Source organism: Scyliorhinus canicula, chromosome 21, assembly GCF_902713615.1.
Source record: "Scyliorhinus canicula chromosome 21, sScyCan1.1, whole genome shotgun sequence".
Classification (NCBI taxonomy): Eukaryota; Metazoa; Chordata; class Chondrichthyes; order Carcharhiniformes; family Scyliorhinidae; genus Scyliorhinus; species Scyliorhinus canicula.
Genome location: NC_052166.1, coordinates 21,575,420 through 21,598,476, shown reverse-complemented (window position 1 = coordinate 21,598,476; position 23,057 = coordinate 21,575,420). Strand labels below are relative to the sequence as shown.

Genomic DNA, 23,057 nt, shown 5'->3' with positions numbered 1-23,057 from the left:
TTAAAGATAAAGATAAAGATGGGGAGACAATGAAAAACAAACAAGAACCGCGGGAGAATCGTCATCTTAACAGTCTGCACCCTCCTTGCCAATGACAGCAGGAGCGCATCCCACCTCCGGACCTCCTTCCTCACCCGTTCCACCAGTCGGGACAGGTTGAGCTTGTGCAACCTGCCCCAGTCCCGTGCCACCTGAATCCCCAAAACTCTCCCCCACTAGCCTGAACAGCAACCCCTTCAGACTACTCTCCTGCCCCCTTGCCTGAATTACAAACAGCTCGCTCTCAGCCATGTTCAGTTTGTATCCGGAGAAGAGGCCAAATTCCCTCAGGGCTGCCATAATACCGTCCATCCCCACTATTGGGTCCGATACATATAACAGCAGATCATCCGCGTCTAACGAGACTCTATGTTACGCACACACACAACCACCACCACCCCCCCCCCCCCCCCCCCCCCCCCCCCACCAGCCCCTAGAAGCTCTGTGCAATTGCCAGCGCAAACAGCAGTGGGGAGAAAGGGCAGCTCTGTCTTGTCCCACGGTGCAGTCTAAAGTAGGCCAATGTTGTCCTGTTCGTCTTTACACACGCCTCCGGGGCCTGATACAATAGCCTGACCCAGTCGATGAACCCCCCCCCCCCCGAACCCGGACCGTCCAAATACCTCCCACAGATAATCCCACTCAAACCGGTCAAAAGCCTTTTCAGCATCCATGGCTACCACTATCTCTACCTCCCTACTCTCTGTGGGCATCATAATCATGTTGAGCAGCCTTCTTATGTTGGCCACCAGCTGCCTCCCCTTTACAAACCCGGTTTGGTCTTCCACAATTACATCCGGTACACAGTCCTCAATTCTGGTCGCCAAAATCTTGGCCAGTAACTTGGCGTCTACGTTGATCAAGGAGATTGGCCTGTATGACCCACAGGCCTCCGGGTTCTTATCCCGTTTCAGAATGAGCAAGATGGTGGCCTGCGACATCGTCGGGGGTAAACTCCCTCTGTCTCTTGCCTCGTTAAAGACCCTGACCAGCACCGGCCCCACTATCCCGGCAAATATTTGTAAAACTCCACCGGATACCCGTCCGGCCCCGGGGCTTTACTCGACTGCATGACCTTCAGGCCCCCCCAACACCTCTTCGATCCTGACCAGGGCCCCCAGTCCGTCCACCAACCCCCTCCCCACTCTTGGGAAGGTCAGTCAGTCCAGGAATTGCCTCATCCCCCCCGGGTGGTTCCAAAGTGTACAGCTTCCTATAAAAGTCCCTAAAGACCTTGTTAAGCCCTGCTGGATCACCCACTAGATTGCATTCCCATCCACTACCCTCCCTATTTCGCTAGCCGCTTCCCTCTTCCTCAGTTGCTGCACAAGCATTCTACTGGCCTTCTCCCCATTACCTTTCTAAGCTGCTCTACAGCCTTGCCTGTAGTCAGCACCCCAAATTCGGCCTGCAGCCTCTGTTGGTTCCTGAGTAACTCTGGCCTCGGGTATTCCGCGTAACTCCTGGCCGTCCGTAGAATTTCCTTAATCAGTCGGTCCATCTCTGCCCTATTCATCCTGTCCCTGTACGCCCGGATTGAAACCAGCTCCCCTCTCACCACTGCCTTCAGTGCCTCCCAGAGCACCGCCTCCGAGACTTCTCCAGTATCGTTCACCTGCAGGTAATTCTGCATGCATTTCCTCAGCCTCTCACACACCGCCTCGTCCGCGAGTAATCCAACTTCCAGCCTCCATGGTGGGCGCTGAAAGCTGTCCGTACAAAACTGCAGGTCTACCCAGTGCGGAGCATGGTCTGATATAGCAATTGCCGAATATTCTACCCCAACCATTCCGGCCAGCACGTTCCTAGTCAAAACAAAGTAGTCAATTCGGGAATACACCTTGTGGACGTGGGAGTAGTACGAGAACTCCCTCACCGTCGGCCGGCTAAATCTCCACGGATCTGCTCCCCCCATTTACTCCATGAACCCTCTCAGTTCCTTTGCCATCACTGGCAACCTGCCCGTTCTTGAGCATGACCGGTCCAGGCTCAGGTCCCCTCCCATGATCAACTTACGCGAGTCCAAGTTGGGGGTCTTCCCTAGCATCCTCCTAATAAAATCCACATCGTTCCAATTAGGGGCATACACACTGACCAGGACTACTCTCACCCCTTCGAGCTTACCCCTCACCATAACGAACCTGCCACCCCCACCCACGACTGTGCCCTCCGCCTCAAATTGTATCCTTTTATTAATCAGGATTGCAAACCCCCCTCGTCTTAGAATCAAGCCCCAGATGAAAGACCTGACTGACTCAGCCCTTCCTTAACCTAACCTGGTCTGTCACTTTCAGGGGCGTCTCCTGCAATAAGACTATGTCCGCCTTCAGAATCCGCAGATGCGCAAACACACGCACCCTCTTCACTGGCCCGTTTAACCCTCTAACGTTCCAGGTGATCAGCCTGGTTGGGGGGCACTTCGCCCCCCCCCCCCCCCCCTCCGATTAGCCATCCCCTTTCCTTGGCCAGCCCCCCAGCCATGTGTCGCGCTTCCTCTGACCCGCCTCCTGGCCGGCTCCACCCATGACCTCCTCACTGTTACCATGCCCAGTTCCCCTCCCCGTCAGCAGAACAACTCCCCCCCCCCCCTCCCCCCAGCAACACCATCCTATCACCTAACCCCTGCTCTAATCTGACTATATGGACACCCCCCCACCTCGGCTCCCGTTGACTAGCTGCACTCAGCTAGCCTGGGGCTCCCAGCCTCGGCTCCAGCCCGTCTCCCACCCATTGTTCCCAGTCACCCCTCCCCCCCCCCCCCCCCCCCCCCCGACCCCTCCATACCACTTCCCCAGATCAGCCCTACTTAAGCAAACAGTCTATACAAGTCATAAACAACCCCCACAATTAAAGTTAAACAAGAAAAAAAGAGATAAGAAATAACAGGCACTCTTCAATCCTTCCCATACAGGCACAGGAAAAAAAAAATGCACAAAGTTCCCCTGAAGCATCCATTTTAACCCAACCCTTTTAATTGTTTTCTTTATTAATCCCCCCCCCCCAGCCAAACTCCAACTAAGCAAAGAGCCCAAACAGGAAACATTAGGGTAAACCACACAAAGAGCACGCAAAAAACCACAAAACAAAATACATCCCAAAACGGGAGAGACACCACATATACTTAAAAGCTCTAACATGAGTCCAAACGGCCTCAGCTCAGGGCCAGCCGTTGCTTCTTAACAAAGTCCATCGCCTCTTCGGGTTCCCCAAAATAGTGGTGCCGACCCTTATACGTAACCCATAGTCGCGCCGGAAAAAGCAGCCCGAATTTCACCTTGTTTTTATACAGTATCTCCTTCACCTGCCTGTAGCCTCCTCTCCTCCTGGCCACCTCAGCGCTCAAATCTTGGCACACACGCAGGGTGGTATTGTCCCAAATACAGCTTTGTGTGCTCTTTGTCCATTACAGCTCCCATTTCTTGTCCAGGTACCTGTGAAAGCGTACCACCATCGCTCGTGGGGAACCCCCACCTGCACTCTTGTGTGCCCCGTCCACCACCGGCAGGCGCGGAAACACCTCGTTCCCCAGCAACTTCTGAAACATACCCTCTACATATGCGGCAGCGTCTCGCCCCTCTGCCACCTCCGGGAGGCCCACGAGTCTCACGTTCTGCCAGCGAGATCGGTTGTCCAGATCCTCCAGCCTTTCCAAAAGCACTTTTTGCTGGTCCCTCAGCCTCTGAATTTCCATATCCGCCACCGTTTGAAAGTCAGCCTGCTCCTCCACGGACTTCTGCAACTGCTGGAGCTTCTCAGCCTGATCATCCAGCTTTTTCCCCATCCGATCAATCGACTTCTGAAGCGGCTCCAAGTTGTCATGCTTCAAAGCCAAAAAACCCTCCTGCATAGTCTGCAGCAGCTGCTCCATTGTGGGCTGGGCTGTCGGCTCCTTGCTGTGAACACCAGCCATGCTGGTCTCTCTCACAGACTCCACTGTGCCCTTATTCGAACACTTCTTCTGCTGTTGACGGTCCCTCCAGCTTCTTAGGTCCGTACAATTCTGTATGGGTCCTGTGCCTGAGTACTATTGCTTTCCAGTTCTGTGCTCAAAAGCGCAAAAAAGTCAGGGGAAAAGGTCCAACGGTCCAACCGAAATGGGAGCCACCAAATGTGCGACCGACTCCCTCATAGCCGCCACCGGAAGTGTCGGCTAGGGGCTTTTCACAGTAACTTAATTGAAGCCTACTTGTGACAATAAGCAATTATTATTATTATTATTAGTTTTGACATTGCAAATGAAGAAACTGCCAATTCTACCACATGTTGCCTTTCATTTTGACAGGAACTGGGGGAGAAGTTTACAGCCGGCCACGTTAATCACTCAGTACTTTTCTTGCAGCATTCAGCTGGTGTTCACTTTTCTTTGCTCTTTTTCAGCAGCTTGCAGCAGATCTGAACATTTCTGTATGTCTTGCTGCGGTTTCTCTGCAGCAGTCCCAGGGTTCAAAACACTATTTTATCCCACTCATGGCACCATGTTTTGTGTTTAATGAGTTTTTCTTGTGCTTTCTCTGGTTAAGTCTTTACTGAACTGGCTTAAGATGGCAGTTTACAGAGATTGCCTCATGGCAGAGGTCACCTCACTACAGAAAGCCAAATAGGACATATAGAACTGATTGCATTCCAAACCCAACAAGACTGCCAAACCATTGCAGAGCTGAGAACTGGAGGGCCCGTCAGGGTACAAACCTTCAATGCTCTCAGCCCATGTGGAAACTTGGGATAAGCACAGACAAAGTTTCACCTCAACCGCACACAGTGGAAGTGAACCGACTGAGTATACAGGCCCAACCGGAGGCATATATGCACAACTGGCAAAGCTGTTCCTTTACAGCAATCAGCTGGTCAGGGAGAAGGGATCTTACCAGTTGTACTAAGTACAGAACCACCATCAATCCCATATGGCCCAGCAACCACAATGGGACAACAACAGTTACCAGGGCAACAAGTGCCAGAGGAACAACACTCCTCAGATATACAGCCAATGTCAATGCTCATGCGTACCAAAACCTGCATGTTTTAAAGACTGTGCATGCCATGCAGGGGCAGAGGCTGACTAGTAGAACAAACATGCATGAGAATATTGGGTAACTTAGGTAAATCAGTTATACATGATCGTGGATGTAAATTTGTCTTTTGTTTGCTAGGAATAGGGGATATTTGGGTTTGAAATGAAATCAGTTCTACATCTCCCATCTGGCCTGCCATTGTCAGGTGACCTCTGTCATGAGACGGTCTCTAAGCTGCATCTTAAGTCAGTTCCATAAACACCTACAGTGAGAAAGTACAGAGAAACACTCTCACCATTAAACAAAAAAGATGCTCTCTAAATACTCTACATCCAGCAACTTGTAATCACAGCGAGTGCTTGGAAGTACTCACCTGCTTCTCCATCATAGTGCATGGTGGGTAATGGCATTCATAATATGTGCACGAGTCCTCCTCATCCTCCACAATGTCGCCATTGGCATTGTAGTACCGCGTGAGGTTCAGCTCAGGGAACTGCTCCTCTATGGGATCTGCAGGCACCTGCTGGATCGCCAACCAATAAAGACTCTGCTCCCTGTAGGCAAGAGGAGAAGCTATTAGCACAACAGCCTGCCACAAACTGTGCAGTACTAATAATCTTTATTAGTGTCACTGTACAGTACATTAACACTGCAACAAAGTTACAGTGAAAAGCCCCTAGACGCCACATTCCAGTGCCTGTTCGGGGTACACAGAGGGAGAATTCAGAATGTCTAAATTACCTAACAGCACATCTTTTGGGACTTGTGGGAGGAAACCGGAGCACCCAGAGGAAACCCATGGAGACACAGGGAGAAGATGCAGACTCCGCACAGACAGTGACCCAAGCCGAGAATCGAACCTGGAACCCTGGAGCTGTGAAGCAACAGTGCTGACCACTGTGTTACCGTGCTGCCCTTCATTGCAATTTTAGTGGATCACTGCTTCGGAAGCAACATCTCAAACTAAATGGCGGCCTAACAAATGCATTTCATTTTACACAATTGGTTTGGACAGCTGCAGTTTTTTAAAAAATATAAATTTAGAGTACCCAATTCATTTTTTCCAATTAAGGGGCAATTTAGCGTGGCCAATCCACCTACCCTGCAGCCTTTGGGTTCTGGGAGCGAAACCCATGCAAACACGGGGAAAATGGGCAAACTCCACATGGACAGTGACCCAGAGCTGGGATCAAACCTGGGACCTCGGCGCCATGTGGCAGCAGCGCTAACCACTGCGCCACCGTGCTGCCCATCTGCAGTTTGTTTAAGCAATCTGTGCCTTCTCATCGAATGAACTGGAATACTAAACCCATGAACACCAGTTACCCCACAAAGACAGACCCTTTCTGTTGCTGCCACCCTCCCAAAACATCCACTCAGCAATGACTTGCCTCTGTTTACTGGAGATTTCCTCTGCCTTTGGCCTCCACCCTATGGACACAAGCTTGAGATTGTCCAGTCTGTTATCCACTGTCACGCCGTTAATGTGAACCACCTGGAATCCTGGAGCAATCCCTCCTCTGTGCCGCTCCCTGGGCAAATAATAAACAAGACAATGGTTATCAAAGCTTCCATGAGTCTGGACAGCAAGCACAACCACCAGCTAAGTAAAACCCCACAGAAACAACACCACCACCCCACACACGGGTGGAATCACTGCCAGAACCACTATTACACTGAGGCACTACCCTTTTGACAACATTCCTTCCCCGCCCCCCCCCAATTACTCAATGGACCTGGAAATGGGAATTTAGCTCCGCTATAAATGGAAGAACTTGCATTTATGTAGCAACTTTCCTGGCTTCATGATGCCCCAAAGGGTTTGATAGCCAAAGAAATGCTTTTTGCGATGATGGAAATGCAGCAGGTAATTTGTGCACAGCAAGGTTCCACAAACAGCATAGAAATAAATGGTCATAATGTCTGTTTTTATCCATAGGAGTGGGCGTCATTGGCTAGGCCAGAATTTATTGTCAATCCCTAAACACATGCACGGTGGTGGTGTGTCGCCTTCTTGAACCGCTGCATGCCTGATGTTAGGAAAGAAATTCCAAGGTTTTGACCCAGGTGGTGGAGGTGCAGATATGGAAGGTGCTGTCGAAGGAGCCTTGAGCAATTGCTGCAGTGCACCTTGCAGATGATATACACTGCTGCCAATGTTGGTGGCAGAGGGGATGAATGTGGTGCCAATCAAGTAAGCTACTTTGTCCTGGTTCATGTTGAACTTCTAGAGTGTTGGAGCTACACTCATTCAGGCATGCGGAGGGTATTCCATCACACTCCTGACTTGTGCATTGTAGATGGTGGACAAGCTTTGGGAGAAAGGTTATTTACGCTGCAGAATTCCCACTCTCTTTTATCTATATGGCTGGTATTTATATGGCTATTTCGGTTCAGTTTCTGGTCAAAGGGAACCCTTGCATGTTGATAGCGGGGAATTCAGCAACGGCAATGCCATTGAATGTCAAGTGGAGATGGTTAGATTCTCTTTTGTTGAAGGTGGTCATTTCCTGGCACCTGTGTGGCCAGGTTAACAGCCCAAGCAAGCATGGATATTGTTCAGGTCTTGCTGCATTTGGACATGGACTAATTCAGCACCTGAAGATTTGCGAATGGTGAACATTTGTGCAGTAGTCACTGAACATCCCTTTTTTGACCTGATGATGGAGGGAAGATCATTGATGAAGCAGCTAAAGATGGCTGGGTCCAAGACACTTCCCAGCGCAACTCCAGCAGCGATTTCCTGGGATGGAGATGAACGATCTCCAAGAACCACAGTCATCTTTCAACTCCAGTTTTGCTTGGGCTTCTTGGTGCCACACTCTGTCAAATGCTGCCTTTGTGAAGGGCAGTCACTCCCACCTTAGCTCTGGAGTTCAGCTCTTTTGTCCATGTTTGAACCAAGGCTGTAATGAGCTCAGGAGCAGAGTAGCCCTGGCAGGACATAGGCACCAGTGAAGTGTTGCTTGATAGCACCGTTGATGACCTCTTCCATCACTTCACTGATGACAGAGTAGAGAGTAGCTCGGATTTATTTGTCCTGCTTTTTGTGTAGAAGACATGGCTGGACAACTTTCCACATAGCCGGGGAGATACAGCGTTGTAGCTGTTCTGGATCTGTTTGGCTAAGTGTGCAGCTACTTCGGCAGCAAAAGTCTTCAGTACTGTTGCTGGAGGATTGTCCAGGCCGATAGGCTTTGCAGTATCTGGTGGCTTCAGCCATCACATGGACTGAATCAAAGTGGCTGAAGACTGGCATCTGTGATGCTGGGGACCTTGGGAGGAGGCCAAAATGCAACATTCATTCACCACTTCTGGCCGAAGATTGTTACAAATGCCTTGGCCCGGGCTTTTCTTGTACTGATGCGCCCCCCGCCCCCCACACACCCCATCATTAACAAAAGGGGTATTTGTTGAGCTTCCTCTTTCAGTTAATTGCCAAAGGTTACTCACCACAGAATTTCTAGCCCCTGACCCGCTCTTGTAGCCTCAATATTTATATGGCTAGTCCAGTTCAATTTCTGGTCAATGGTAACCCCCAGGATATTGATAGGGGAGATTCAGGAATGGTAATGCCATAGAATATTATGGGATATGGCTAGATTCTCTCTTGTCTGGCACTTGTGTGGCATGAATGTTACTTGCCATTTATCAGCCCAAGCCTAGATATTGGCCAGGTCTTGCTGCATCAGTGTCTAAGGAGTCACGAATGGCGTTGAACACTGTGCAATCTCCAGTGAACACCCCATTTATAACCTCATGATGGCGGGATGGTGCTTGATGAAATAGCTTAAGATGGTTGGACCTATGATACTACCCTGAGGAACTCTTGCAATGATGGCCTAGAACGAAGATGATTGGACTCCAAGAACCATAAACACCTTCCTTTGTGCTACGGATGACACCAACCAGCTTAAGAGTTTTCCCATCAATTCCCATTGACTCCAGTTTTGCGAGGGCTCCTTGATGCCACACTCGATCAAATGCAGCCTTGATGTCAGGGGCAGTCACTCTCATCTCACCTCTAAAATTCAGCTCTTTCATCTATGCTTGGACTAAGGTCAGGAGCTGAGTGGCCCTGGCAGAACCCAAACTGAGTGTCAGTGAACAGGTTATTGATGTGCAAGTGCCACGTCATAGCACTGACAGTAAATTGGGGTTGTAACTAGCCAGGTTAGATTTGTGCTGCTTTTTGTGGACGGGACATGCCAGGGCAATTTTCCACATTGTGCCAAATTCTACTGACGTAGCTGTACCGCAACAGTTTGGAGAGAGGTGCAGCTAATTCTGGAGCAGAAGTCTTTAGTACTTCTGCCAGAATGTTGTCAGGGCCCATAACTTTTAATGTATTCAGCTGGCCGAAATCAGCTAGGGACCTCAGGAGAAAGCTGGAGTGGATCATCCATTCGACACTTCCGGCTCCGTCTATCAGTTGTTTAATTGTCCACAACTGGATGCGGCAGGACTGCAGAGCTTAGATTTGATCCATCAGCTGTATGGTCGCTTAGTTCGGTTTATTACTTGCTGCTTATGCTGTTTGACACGCTAGTCCTGTGTTGCAGCTTCACCAGATTGACATTCTGTTTTTAGGCACGCCTGGTGCTGCTCCTGGCATGCATTCCTGCATGCTTCATTGAACCAGGATTGATCCACAGTTTAATGGCAATGGATGGGGGGAGGGGGAGGGGTATCCTCAGTGTGAAGGAGGGGCTTTGACTCCATAAGGACTATGAGATGGGCACGGCTACCAATACTATCATGGAAAGATGTATCTGTGACAGGTAGATTGGTGAGGACAAGGTCAAATAGATCTTTCCTCTTGGTGGCTCCCTCGCCATCTGCTGCAAACCCTTTAGAACTCGGCCAGTTCAGTCAGTTGTGGTGCTACCAAACCACTCTTATGATGGTGTCTGGGACATTATCTAGAAGGTATAATTCAGTCAGTATGGGCCACGTCAGGCTATTGCTAGACTTGTCTGGGAGACAATTCTCCCAACTTTGGCACGAGCTCCCAGACTTTGCCGGGTCGAAAGGGCTGGTTTGCCGCTGACGTTTATGGTGTCTAAGTCGATGCTAAGTGATGCATCAGTTTCATTCCTTTTATACTCCGTAGCTGGTCTCTGGATTATTAGTCCAATGATGTTGCCACTACGCCACTGCCTCCCACAAATAATCCATCTCTATGAGATGAGGAGCAGATGCAAACTTAAACTTAAAATCCAAAAGTTTCTATCTGAGATGCGTTGTTCCTTCATATGTTTTGAAAAACCACATCTTGCTGCTTCTCACCATGGCCATCAGGTGTTAACAGTGGTTCAGCTGCTAGCAGCACTCATACCTCTTTAAGTCTGGAGGTTATGGATTCAAATCTCAGTTCAGGGCTTGAGCACAAAATTCTAGGCTGACAGTTCAGTACGGTAGTGAGGGAGTGCTGCACTGGCTGAAGTACTGTCAATTAGATGTTAAACCGAGGCCCCGTTTATCCTCTCAGGCACAAGATCACATGGCCATAAAGAGTAGGCAAGTTAGCCCTGGCCAATGTTTATCCCTAAATCAGTATCACAAAACAAATTACCAGGCTATTATCTTATTGCCGATTGGGTGCTTACTGTGTTCTATTAGCTGTCACATTTCCTACAATGGTGACTATGCTTCAAAAGGTACTTCATTAACTGTCAATCATGGTGGAACATCCCGAGGTCAAGAAAAGCACTAGCTAAATGCAATTCTTTCTTTATGCACTGCGCGGCACAAAGTTGCTGCAAACTAAATTCACCACAAAAATTGAAGGCTTGCTCATTCCAGTCCAAAGACCCTGGTACAATGTGATAATGTGTTAACTATTGCCAATCAACCTCTCTGGCACTGAAAACTTAGCCTGATGTTGCATTCCTTTAGGCTTCAATTGGTGAGGTTTTAAATCTGTCAAATTAAAAACCAGCACGTCTTTTTAATTTTTTCTTTGTCTCTTTTCTCCCTCATTTTTCTATTTCCCTTTCCATACCAGATTTGGACATCGCATTCACACGCTCTAACTTATACCCCATTCTTCATCCTTGCGCTGTTAACTTTCTAATCAAGCAATTGGAATGCATACGGAGACATAAAGCTGCTTGAGGCGGTTTCCCTTGCTGTGACAATACCAGCTGCCACTTTCAGCAACTTGCTTCACACCAAAAAAAACCGACAACACTGGAAGTGCAAGAGCAAGTTTAACTAACGGCAGACGAGCTGCCATAGCAAATAAAAGCCCATCATCTCTATTGCCACAAATTAAGATTGAGTTTTCTGCAATTACAACTGCGGTAGATTGCTGTCTCTGGCAAGTTACAGCAGAGGGTCCAAGGGCACTTCTCAAGTGTCAAAAGGAGGTTGTTAAACAAGGCCCTGTCTGCCCCTTAAGGTTGATGTGAAATATCCCAAGGCAGTATATGAAGGGAAGCAGGGAGTTTATTCTGGTGAACATACATCCTTCAACCAACATGAGAAAAAAAAGGATCAATTTACTGTTCATTCATGTTCGTGTTATTTTCCTGTACATGAATTTGTACATAGCCATATTGACCTGCATAATCATAATTACACCCGAGACAGTACTGCACAGGTTGCAAAGGGTTTAGGAACATGCTTCGGATGGGATAACACATTATAGAAAGAAACAACTTACAGCCGATTTGTACACATCAAGCTGCCACAAACCGTAACGGGATTAAATGAACAAATAATCTTTCTTCTGGTGACGTAGATCGAAAGACAAATGTTAACAAGGACACCGGGAAAACTGCCATGTTCTCTTTACAAATCACGCCACTGGATCTTTTACGAGGCCTTGATTTAACGTTTCACCCAAAAGCACCCCCCCCCGCTCAGCACTGCTGCACAGAATGAGTGCCGGCCTGGGTTTATATGGTCAAGTCCTGGAGCACGATCGTGGCTCAAAGACAAGGATGATACCCCTGTGCAACGGCTGACCATAAGTTGAAGTCTTTCATTTCACTGCAGTGCAGCATCAATCTAGATCAAACACTCAACCCTTGCGTTGGAGTTCAAAACCACAAGTGAGAATCAAAGGGAAGATTAGGGAGAAAGAACTCTTTAAATAGAAGATTGCTAGCATGTGGAATTCGCTGCCACAGCAGAGTCCATTATTTCTTTCATAAGGGCATCAGACAAATGCTGGGAAAATATTATTGATGGGTATGGGGATTAGGAAGGTGGTTGATGTGGAGAAAGACACTCAGGGCAGACTTGTTGGGCTGCAGGACTCATGTCTGCCTTAGAACTCTGATAACTACCAATCGGGGCACACTGTACAAACGGAGAATTGATGCCCAGTTCTTTCAGACCCGTCCTGTAATCTCTCTCTAAATCGTAAAATGGACGCTTTGCATTCTTAAGGGTATAATCTTCAACACATGCTGATCACTTTGACTCTATACCATACATTTGTAGACCATCAAACAACAAATGCATCAGCTCTTACTCACTGAATATAACATTGGCTTTATTCACTGAATCTGCTGACAATCGCACCTTCATAGAGGGGCAGATTGAGAGAATTACCTTCAAACCACTAGGCAGCAACATTTGCCCTATCAGAAATTTGGTGGGTTTTGTGTTTACATGGTGAGGACCGTCAACATTAGATAACCTGGGCACAATTGGAACTGTGCTGACTGTTTTAGCTGTAACTCCTGACATCAGAAGAACTCCCTATCCCAACTACCTGAACAACCACGCTTGGGATGGCAGCAGAATGCGGAACAGTGATGGCGTAAAACCACATTACACACAACTAGGGTACAGAACCCCAAATTAGCTTCCTAAAGACAATACTCACCAGAGCAGCTCATGTAGAGGACGCCCTGAACCCCTCCGCTTGCTGATATCAAAAGCATAAGCAAATATTTTTGCACCATTTCCATCAGCATCTATTTCCATACGAGCCTGCGGGGGAATGAAGCAGTTTATTAAAGAATGCACAACAGATTCATAGCAGGCCTTTCACCCCCCGGCGTGAGGATTTTGCGCTATGTATTTGAACCATGACTGATTTGCGAATCAACTTCATTTACCCACGTATGTTCCACATCCCCTGTTGCCATTAAAAATCCACCCATCTCTATATAAATGGAAACGGGGAACCGCAAACACCACAGAACTCAACCAATCCATTGCTGCAGTGCCGAAACAGTCAATCTCAACATGCCCTGAGGCTGATCACCAGAATTTTTTCACCAGAATTAAATCTAGGCCATTTAAAAGCTGAACTGGAAGCACTTCTTCACAGAAGGGGTAGTGGTACTCTCTCCTATAATAATAATCCTTACTGTCACAAGTAGAGTTCCATTAACACTGCAATGAAGTTACTGTGAAAATCCCCTAGTCGCCACATTCCGGTACACAGAGGGAGAATTCAGAATGTCCAAATGACCTAACAGCGCATCTTTCTGGACTTGTGGGGGGAAACCGAAGCACCCGGAGGAAACCCACGCAGACACGGGGAGAACGTGCAGACTCCACACAGACAGTGACCCAAGCCGGGAATCGAACCTGGGACCCTGGAGCTGTGAAGCAACAGTGCTAACCGCTGTGCTACCAAAAGGTTGCGCGGATGAAATGTTCTGTGGTGTCTATTTTAACACCTGGCTTGAGTGAATTATAGAACATAGAACAGTACAGCACAGAACAGGCCCTTCGGCCCTCGATGTTGTGCTGAGCAATGATCACCCCACTCAAACCCACGTATCCACCCTATACCCGTAACCCAACAACCCCCCCCCCCCCCCTAACCTTACTTTTTTTTAGGACACTATGGGCAATTTAGCATGGCCAATCCACCTAACCCGCACATCTTTGGACTGTGGGAGGAAACCGGAGCACCCGGAGGAAACCCACGCACACACGGGGAAGACGTGCAGACTCCACACAGACAGTGACCCAGCTGGGAATCGAACCTGGGACCCTGGAGCTGTGAAGCATTTATGCTAACCTCTACAATTACTTTTTTTTTTAAATTTTAGATTACCCAATAATTTTTTCCAGTTAAGGGACAATTTAGCATGGCCAATCCACCTACTCTGCACATTTTTGGGTTGTGGGGGCGAAACCCACGCAGACACGGGAAGAACGTGCAAACTCCACACGGACAGTGACCCAGAGCCGGAATCGAACCTGGGACCTCAGCGCCGTGAGGCGGTTGTGCTAACCACTAGGCCACCATGCTGCCCCATCCTCTACAATTACAAGAACACCAATTCTCTTCCTGGCCTACCTACAAAAATTGGAGTCCGGTATGAAAACTATATAAAACGGCGGCCCAAATAAATTAACTGCTCGTGATAATCTAACCACCTGATCTGTTGTATGTAGTCCATGAAGTGAGTACAGGAGGAAATGGTGAAGGGGTCTATAGGTGTGCGTTAGGACATAGGCAGCAGAATTTTGGATGGGCTTAAATTAATAGAAGGTTGGAAATAGGAGGCAGGCCAGGATAGCATTGGTATAGTTAACCCGGAAGTAACAACGGCATGGATAAGAAATCCAACAGCAGGTGAGCTGATGCGGAGGCAAGCTTGGGCAAAACAGGGGGAGACACTATATACACAACACAGGGCAATACCCCAGGTCCTAGCGTGCAAACATTCTCCAAGACCAAAGAGCAGACAGTCATTTACATGGCAATTCAGTCATCACCTACAGGCAACGCATGCCCTAGCATCATGGGACAACCAAACAAAAAATGCAACAGAAACAAAAGGGAGATCTAATCAGAACCACTATGTATAACGATCAGGTACAGTGACAGTAACTAATTTGTTTGAGCTCAGTAACTCTGTCCAGTTAGAGCACGTTACTGACTGGATCTAAAAACAGCAGTGTCCTCTAGTTATTAAACCACCCAAGAGTTTAAGGCAACTCAAATTCCTGTGGCACCATGTACGAACACTATATTCCAGTCAAAAATTCTGTTTTGAAAAAGGGAAGTGACGATGGCACAAAATTAAGAGGGAACATGCTTTTCTTTAATCATCTTAGATTAGCAACCACATCAAGTGTCATGACAAATGATTCACCACCAATCAGAAGCCTCAATTTAGTTTCCCAAATTTAGGCAAAACTGCAGTAGTTGGGCAGTGAACCATATTTGTATAGAACTATTCATTCCAGGAGAGGCAGTGTCATAGTGGTATTGTCACTGGACTCTTAATCCAGAGACACAGGGCAATGCTCTGAGGACTCGGGTTTAAATTCCACTACAGCAGATGGTGAAACACAAATTCAATAAAAATCTGGAATTAAAAACCTAATGGTGACCATGAAACCATCTGATTCACTAATGTTCCTTAGGGAAGAAAATCTGGATTTCCGGTTGCGGCTATGCGGAGCTAAGCCGCACGTTCGGCAGCTCCTGCCAGGAACGGACTTTTGGGCTCTTCTTAGGGCCCCCAGCGGTACTTATTCGACGATTCCCGACGTGGGAAGGAGTCAGCAGCAGTTCCCCATCGGTATATGGCCTGGACCAGGAGAGGGGCAAGCAAGCGAGCGGTGGCAGCGCCTAAGAAAAAACAAGGGAAGAAGCACAATATGGCGGCCGGCAGAGACCTAGAGGAACAGAGGCAGTGGGCGCAGGAGCAGCAGCAGACTCTCCAGCGTTGCTTTCGGGAGCTCAAAGTGGAGCTGCTAGAGCCACTGAAGGTTTCCATCGACAGACAGCCCAGGGGGTGGCAATCCGGGAGATCCAACAGCAGGCCTCTGAAAGAGAGGATGAGGGCTCAGCCCTCGCGGTAAAGGTGGAGATGCATGAGGCACTCCACAAAAAGTGGCAGGAGCGATTAGAGGAGATGGAGAACCGGTCGAGGCGGAAAAATTTGTGGATCCTGGACCTCCCGGAGGGGCTGGAGGGGTCGGACCTGGGAGCCTACGTGGTCGTCCTGCTGAATTCGCTGATGGGAGCTGGGTCCTTCCAGGGGCCCGTGGAGCTGGAGGAGGCCCACAGAATACTGGGAAGGAGGCCCAAGCCAAATGAGCCGCCACGGGTGGTGCTGGTGCGGTTCCACCTGTTCGTTGACCGAGAGTGTGCGCGCAAGTGGGCCAAGAAGGAGCGGAGTAGCAGTTGGGAGAACGCGGTGGTGCGGATCTACCAGGACTGGAGTGCGGAGGTGGCTAAGCGGAGGGCCGGGTACAACCGGACGAAGGCGGTGCTACACAGCAAAGGAGTGAAGTTTGGCATGTTGCAGCCGGCGCGTTTGTGGGTCACCTACAAGGAACGACTTTTACTTCGAGTCCCCGGAGGAAGCGTGGGCCTTTGTGCAGGCCGAGACATTGGACTCAAACTGAGGGTTGGGTGTGGGGGTCTGTATGTAACTGTGTTATTTTCTATGGGGGGGGCTTTCTGTTTAATGCTGGTTCTGTGTTGTTTTCAGGGCGGGCGGGGCACTGTCTTTTCGCGTGGGTTCGGTGGATGGGCTCGAGGTGGGGGGTAGATTTGCAGTGTGGGGAGCTGATGGTGGGAAGGGGGCTGGGGCCCCGCGAGGGGCTTGGGCTGACAATGGGAGCTGCCTTAGAGGAGGCGGGGTCAGGCAGGTGGAAAGCGCAGGCTTTTTCCCCGCGCTGAGGGTTGATGGGGGAGGAGAGCCTGCTGGTGGGCACTGGGGAGGAGGGGTAGCCCCACGCTGGGAGGGGTCGGAGGAGTGGCGGGAGTTGCCGGGGTCAGCAGGCTTACGGGAGTACTATGGAGAGAGTAACGCGGCTAGGAGGGTTCCTAGCTTGGGGGTGGGGGTACCGGGTTGCTGCTGGAATGGCTAGGAAGGAGCTGGGTATGCAGGGGGGCTCGGGATTTGCCGCCGTGGGGAACGGGCCGAGCGGGTGGCACTGGCCAGTGGCGGGTAGGGGAAGGGGTATGGCTAGTCGGCGGGGGAGGGAGCCCCCCGATCCGGCTGATAACTTGGAATGTGAGGGGACTGAATGGGCCGGTCAAACGGGCCCGGGTGTTTACACACCTGAAGGGGCTGACGGTGGACGTGGCCATGCTTCAGGAGACGCACCTGAAGGTGGCGGACCAGGTTAGACTGAGGAAGGGATGGGTGAAAAATGAAATGAAATGAAATGAAAATCGCTTATTGTCACGAGTAGGCTTCAATGAATATACTGTGAAAATGGTTTTCTATCCTAGTCGCCACATTCCAGCGAGGCTGGTACGGGAATCGAACCGTGCTGCTGACCTGCTTGGTCTGCTTTAAAAGCCAGCGATTTAGCCTTGTGAGCTAAACCAGCCCCTTGGGTAGGCCAAGTGTTTCATTCGGGGCTGGATGCAAAAAACCGTAGGGTGGCGGTCCTGGTGGGAAAGAGGGTGTCGTTTGAGGCGTCCAATGTGGTGGCGGACAGCGGTGGGAGGTATGTGATGGTGAGCGGCAAGCTGCAGGGGGAGCGGGTGGTGCTGGTGAACGTGTACGCCCCGTACTGGGACGATGCGGATTTTATGCGGCACATGTTGGGCCTCATTCCAGATCTGGAGACAGGGGGCCTGATAATGGGGGGGGGGGGGTCGGATAATGTCCCGCACTGGGTGGACCTCGAGCTGGAGAGACCAGCACCCGCTCTGGCACTTGGAGGTGGGGCTGCTGGCAGATGAGGAGGTGGGCGGGCGGGTTCGGGGATGCATCAAGAGGTACCTGGAGGCCAATGGCAATGGGGTGGTTCGAGTGGGGACGGTCTGGGAGGCATTGAAGGCGGTGATTAGAGGAGAGTTGATCTTCATCCGAACCCACAGGGAGAGGAGAGAGCAGAGACAGAGGGAGAAGCTGGTGGGGGAGTTGGTGAGGGTGGATAGGAGATACGCGGAGGCTCCGGAGGAGGGATTACTGGGGGCGCGGCCTAGTCTTCAGGCCAAGTTCGACTTACTGACCACCAGAAAGGCGGAAGCTCATTGGAGGAAGGCACAGGGAGCGGTTTATGAATATGGGGAGAAGGCGAGTAGGATGCTGGCGCATCAGCTCCGTAAGCGGGATGCGGCCAGGGAGATTGGTGGAGTTAAGGATAGGGGAGGGAATGTGGTGCGAAGGGGGGCAGACATCAATGGGGTCTTCAGGGACTTTTCCGGGGAATTGTATCGGTCTGAACCCCCAGCGGGGGGGGCGGGGATGGGGCGCTGAGATTCCCGAAGGTGGAGATGGGGCAGGTGGAGGGACTAGGGGCGCCGATTGAGCTGGAGGAGCTGGTCAAAGGGATAGGGAGCATGCAATCAGGGAAGGCGCCGGGGTGGGTTCCCAGTCGAATTCTATAAAATGTATGCAGACCTGCTGGGTCCCCTGTTGGTTAGGACCTTTAACGAGGCGGCCGGGGCCTTGCCCCCGACTATGTTCCGGGCGCTGATTTCCTTGATCCTTAAGCGGGCAAGGACCCCCTGCAGTGTGGATCATACAGGCCGATCTCGCTGTTAAATGTAGATGCCAAGCTGTTGGAAAAGATCTTGGCCAGAAGGATAGAGGACTGTATGCCGTGGGTCATCCACGAGGACCAGACGGGGTTCTGAACACCAACATACGGAGGCTCTTGAATGTTATTATGATGCCAGCGGTAGCGGGGAAGCGGAGATAGTGGTGGCGCTAGATGTGGAGAAGGCCTTTGATAAGGTTGAGTGGGGGTACTTGTGGGAGGTGCTGGAAAGGTTTGGGGAGGGGTTTGTCAGATGGGTGAGGTTGTTATACGAGGCCCCGATGGCGAGCGGGGCCACGAATAGGAGGAGATCGGAGTACTTTCGGTTATACCGAGACGAGACAGGGGTGTCCCTTGTCCCCCTTGCGCTTTGCGTTGGCGATCGAACCCCTGGCCATGGCGTTGAGGGAGTCGAGAAACTGGAGGGGACTGGTGCGGGGTGGGGAGGAGCACCATGTGTCGCTTTATGCGGATAACTTGCTATATGTGGTGGACCCAGGGGGGGGGGGGGGGGGGGGGGGGGGGGGGGGGATGCCAGAGGTGATGAAGATTCTCAGGGAATTTGGGGACTTCTCAGGGTATAAGCTCAACCTGTGTAAGAGCGAGCTGTTTGTCGTGCACCCCGGGGACCAGGAGGAGGAGATTGGTCGGCTCCCACTAAAAAGGGCGGAGATGAGCTTTAGGTACCTGGGAATCCAGGTGGCCAGGAGCTGGGGGGGCCCCTACACAAACTTAACCTTACAAGGCTGGTGGAGCAAATGGAGGAGCTTAAAAGACGGAACATGTTGCCGCTGTCGCTGGCGGGCAGGGTGCAGTCAGCCAAGATGACTGTGCTCCCGAGGTTTTTGTTCCTGTTCCAGTGCCTCCCCATCCTTATCCCGAAGGCCTTTTTTAGGAGGGTCAACAGGAGTATTACGGGATTTGTATGGGCGCACGGGACCCCGAGGGTGTTTTTGGAGCGGGGCAGGGATAGGAGGGGCTGGCGCTGCCCAACCTCTGTGGGTACTATTGGGCTGCCAACACAGCGATGGTGCGCAAGTGGGTAATGGACGGGGAAGGGGCAGCATGGAAGAGGATGGCGATGATGTCATGTGTGGACACGAGCCTGGAGGCGTTTGTAACGGCGCCGTTGCCGCTCCCTTCAACAAGGTATACTACAAGCCCGGTGGTGGCGGCTACACTCAAAATTTGGGGGCAATGGAGACGGCACAGGGGGGAGGTGGGGGTCTCGATGGGGTCCCCGATACGGGGGAAACCACCGGTTTGTTCCAGGGAGAATCGATGGCGGGTTCCTTAGTTGGCACAGGGCAGGTATTAGGAGGTTGAGGGACTTGATTATAGATGGGAAGTTTGCGAGCCTAGGTGAGTTAGAGGAGAATTTTGGGCTCCTCCCGGGGAACATTTTTAGGTATATGCAGGTAAGGGCGTTTGCCAGGCGGCAGGTTGCGGGATTCCCTCTGTTGCCCCCACGTGGGGTCCAGGACAGGGTGCTCTCGGGGGTGTGGGTTGGAGGGAGAAGATTTAGGACATGTACCAAGTGATGCAGGAGGTAGACGAGGCCTCGGTGGAGGAGCTGAAGGGTAAATGGGAAGAGGAGCTGGGTGAGGAGATTGAGGAGGGAACGTGGGCGGATGCTCTGGAAAGAGTGAACTCCTCCTCTTCATGTGCAAGGCTTAGCCTCATACAGTTCAAGGTGCTACATAGGGCTCATATGACCGGGACGAGAATGAGTAGGTTCTTTGGGGGCGAAGACAGGTGTACTAGGTGCTCAGGGAGCCCAGCGAACCATGCCCACATGTTCTGGGCATGCCCAGCGCTGGGGGAATTTTGGAAGGGGGTAGCGAGCACGGTGTCGAGGGTGGTAGGATCCAGGGTCAAGCGAGACTGGGGACTCGCAATATTTGGGGTTGCAGTGGAGCCGGGAGTGCAGGAGGCGAAAGAGGCCGGTGTCTTTGTGACCTTTGCGTCCCTAGTAGCCCGGCGGAGGATTCTTCTTCAGTGGAAGGATGCGAGGCCCCCAAGCGTGGAGGCCTGTATCAACGATATGGCGGGGTTCATCAAATTGGAGAGGGTGAAATTTGCCCTGAGGGGATCAGTACAGGGGTTTTTCAGGCAGTGGCAGCCTTTCCTGGCAGAACGGTAGGGAAAAAAGCCAGCATGAAAATCTGAATAAAAAATTTATTTATTTTTAAAAGGGAAGAAAATCTGCCATCCTTACCTGGTCTGGCATGCATATGACTCCTGATCCACAATATGTGTCTGCTAAATGCTCTCCACGGTGCCTAGCAAGCCACTCGATTAGAGGGCAACAAATGCTGGCCCAGCCAGCGATGCCTACATTCTGTGCATGAATAAAAATATTAATCGTTGAGCCTGGGCTCAAGCAGTTAACCAGCTCGCAGATAACACGAGAAGACAATGCCAGCCATGGGATTGACTTATGGTTCAATTTATAATTCAGTGAGATAGCTCGCTGAAGAATGTTGTCAGTGCAAAGTTACTGAAGCCGAACTGTGCAATTTCTGCAACCATGCCCACTTAAGTTCTGGGAACACCCAATAGCACAAGAAGAGATTAGGTTGTTTGGGTGGTGTTTACAGAGATAACATGAGCTGCATTAACGTTAGGGTGAAACACCAAGGGTAGGGCAGAGTAGCAAATTAAATGCATCAAATGGATACATTAGCCTGGAATCTCCTGAAAGCTTACCTGAAAATAATGGCTTAATGCTGGCTTTGGATGTAAAAGATTCAGGAAATTCAGTCATTCTTGAATTTCCCCAACCAAAATCGGCTAGCAATGTATATTGAAAAAATATACGCAAATTTCTTGAATCTGCATCAGCTGGTTGCAAATTTGCAGCTAAAAGACATCGATTTTCCCTTGTTCTGTCCGACTTTGATGTGTTGGTTGATGGTCTGGCACATGCTAACATAATTGCCAAGAAATTCCAGCATAACACCCCTCAGGAAGATCAGCAGAGATTAATGTACACCTGGTCAGTTAAGCTGCTATGGGAAATTCTAGGAGTGTTGAAGCACATGGACAGGTGCAACAATGCAGCAAGACCGGCCAAAACCAAGTGCAGACTCAGATCCTAGGGATTCAGTAAGCAATTCCATTGAAAGAGCTAGACAGGTTTCAGAATACACAACTGATCACTCAACTGAAGGAGCTTCACATGCCTGGTTCATAAAGACTCCATCTGACCCATAGCATACACTCCACAAACTGGTGTAATCTCAAGTCCAGTGCAAAGTAAACTCAGTTGGCTAGATGGCTGGTTCGTGATGCAGAGTAAGGTTAACGGCGTGGGTTCAATTCCGCACCGACTGAGGTTATTCAAGACTTCTGAACCTTGCTCCTCGCCCGAGGTGTGGCAACCCTCAGGTTAAATCACCACCTGTCCCCTTCAAAGGGGAAAGCCTACGGTCATTTGGGACTATGGCGACTTTACTTTATTTTTAAATATTCTGAGTGAAAACTGATCCTAACAGTGAATGTTTAAAATCACCAGCCAAATATCTAGAGCTGTGTTTAATAATTCACGACTACAACAACTTTGACTTACGCAGGACCTTTAACAGAATAAAACGTTCTCAGGCACTTCACAAGAGCAATATCAAACAAAATTCGATATTGAGTCACGCAAGGTGATATTAGGGCCGATGACTAAAAGCATGGTGCAAAGAGGTGGGTTTTAAGAAGTACCTTAAAGAGAGATCAGGAATTCCAGTGTTTAGGGACCAAGCAGCAGAAAGTGTGGCCACCAATGAAGGAGCGATTAAAAATTAGGATTATTTTGCCAGGCCAGGATTGGGGAAAGCACAGAGATCTCGGAGAACTGTGTGGCTGGAGAAGTTAAACGGAGGCAAGGCCAAGGGAGGACATGGAGGGAGGTGACAATTCCAACAGCCTTTCTGCACACCTTCTTACCTCAAAGGTATAATTCTCCACCAGTGGGATGTCTTGCTCATCTATTAGTGTGTACTTTGTCTGAAAACAACAGAGAAACAGATTTCTTGTTACATTTCCATTCAAAATTACAGTCCAGTCTGTAGAAACAGTACTCTTAACTTTAACCAGAACACAATTGGGGAGGTAGACAGCAGCAGCTATTAATTCCCCCATCTCCACGATAATGGCTACGTGCAGTCATGAGGTCAAACTCCTAGTTGCCAAAAGCAACCACCGAATGATGTATATTTGGAAAGTCTGACCCCACCATTGATCTGAATGGCAGTGTGGGGGACTAGTAGTCCAGCGTCCCAGAGTAATGCTGTAGAGACCATCTATCTGCATTCCACCCCCCAGCATAAATGGTCGAACATGATGGGAACTAAATCATACTGAACAGGTAACATTAGGCAACAGTTGTTGATGTGAACCACTCCGTGACCTTTTCCTCGTGGGTACTGACTGTATCTATAATGTTAAAGCAACTCCCCCAGACTGCCAGTCAGTAATCCCTCCCCAGCAGTGTTACTGACTGCATCTCCACTAGTTAATCCAGCTCCCTTATTTTAATCCATTCACGGGGCATGGGCATCATTGGCAGTGCCAGCATTTGTT

At 50.0% G+C, this 23,057-nt stretch overlaps 1 protein-coding gene across 2 annotated transcripts in view; it reads right to left on the bottom strand.

The window, feature by feature from the left end:
* Window positions 1-23,057, bottom strand: part of zmynd19 (zinc finger, MYND-type containing 19) — a 35,425-nt gene that overhangs the window by 8,569 nt on the left and 3,799 nt on the right. Inside the window, exons 2-5 of one of the 2 annotated variants that reach the window (XM_038782047.1) lie at window positions 22,422-22,481; window positions 12,889-12,995; window positions 6,440-6,580; window positions 5,422-5,602 (exon numbers count right to left, since the gene is read on the bottom strand). In XM_038782047.1, coding sequence (XP_038637975.1) covers window positions 5,422-5,602; window positions 6,440-6,580; window positions 12,889-12,995; window positions 22,422-22,481 — 489 coding nt within the window. Of the gene's footprint in view, window positions 1-5,421; window positions 5,603-6,439; window positions 6,581-12,888; window positions 12,996-20,703; window positions 21,756-22,421; window positions 22,482-23,057 lie in introns of those variants that run through there. The other variant, XM_038782048.1, reaches the window with a different exon arrangement.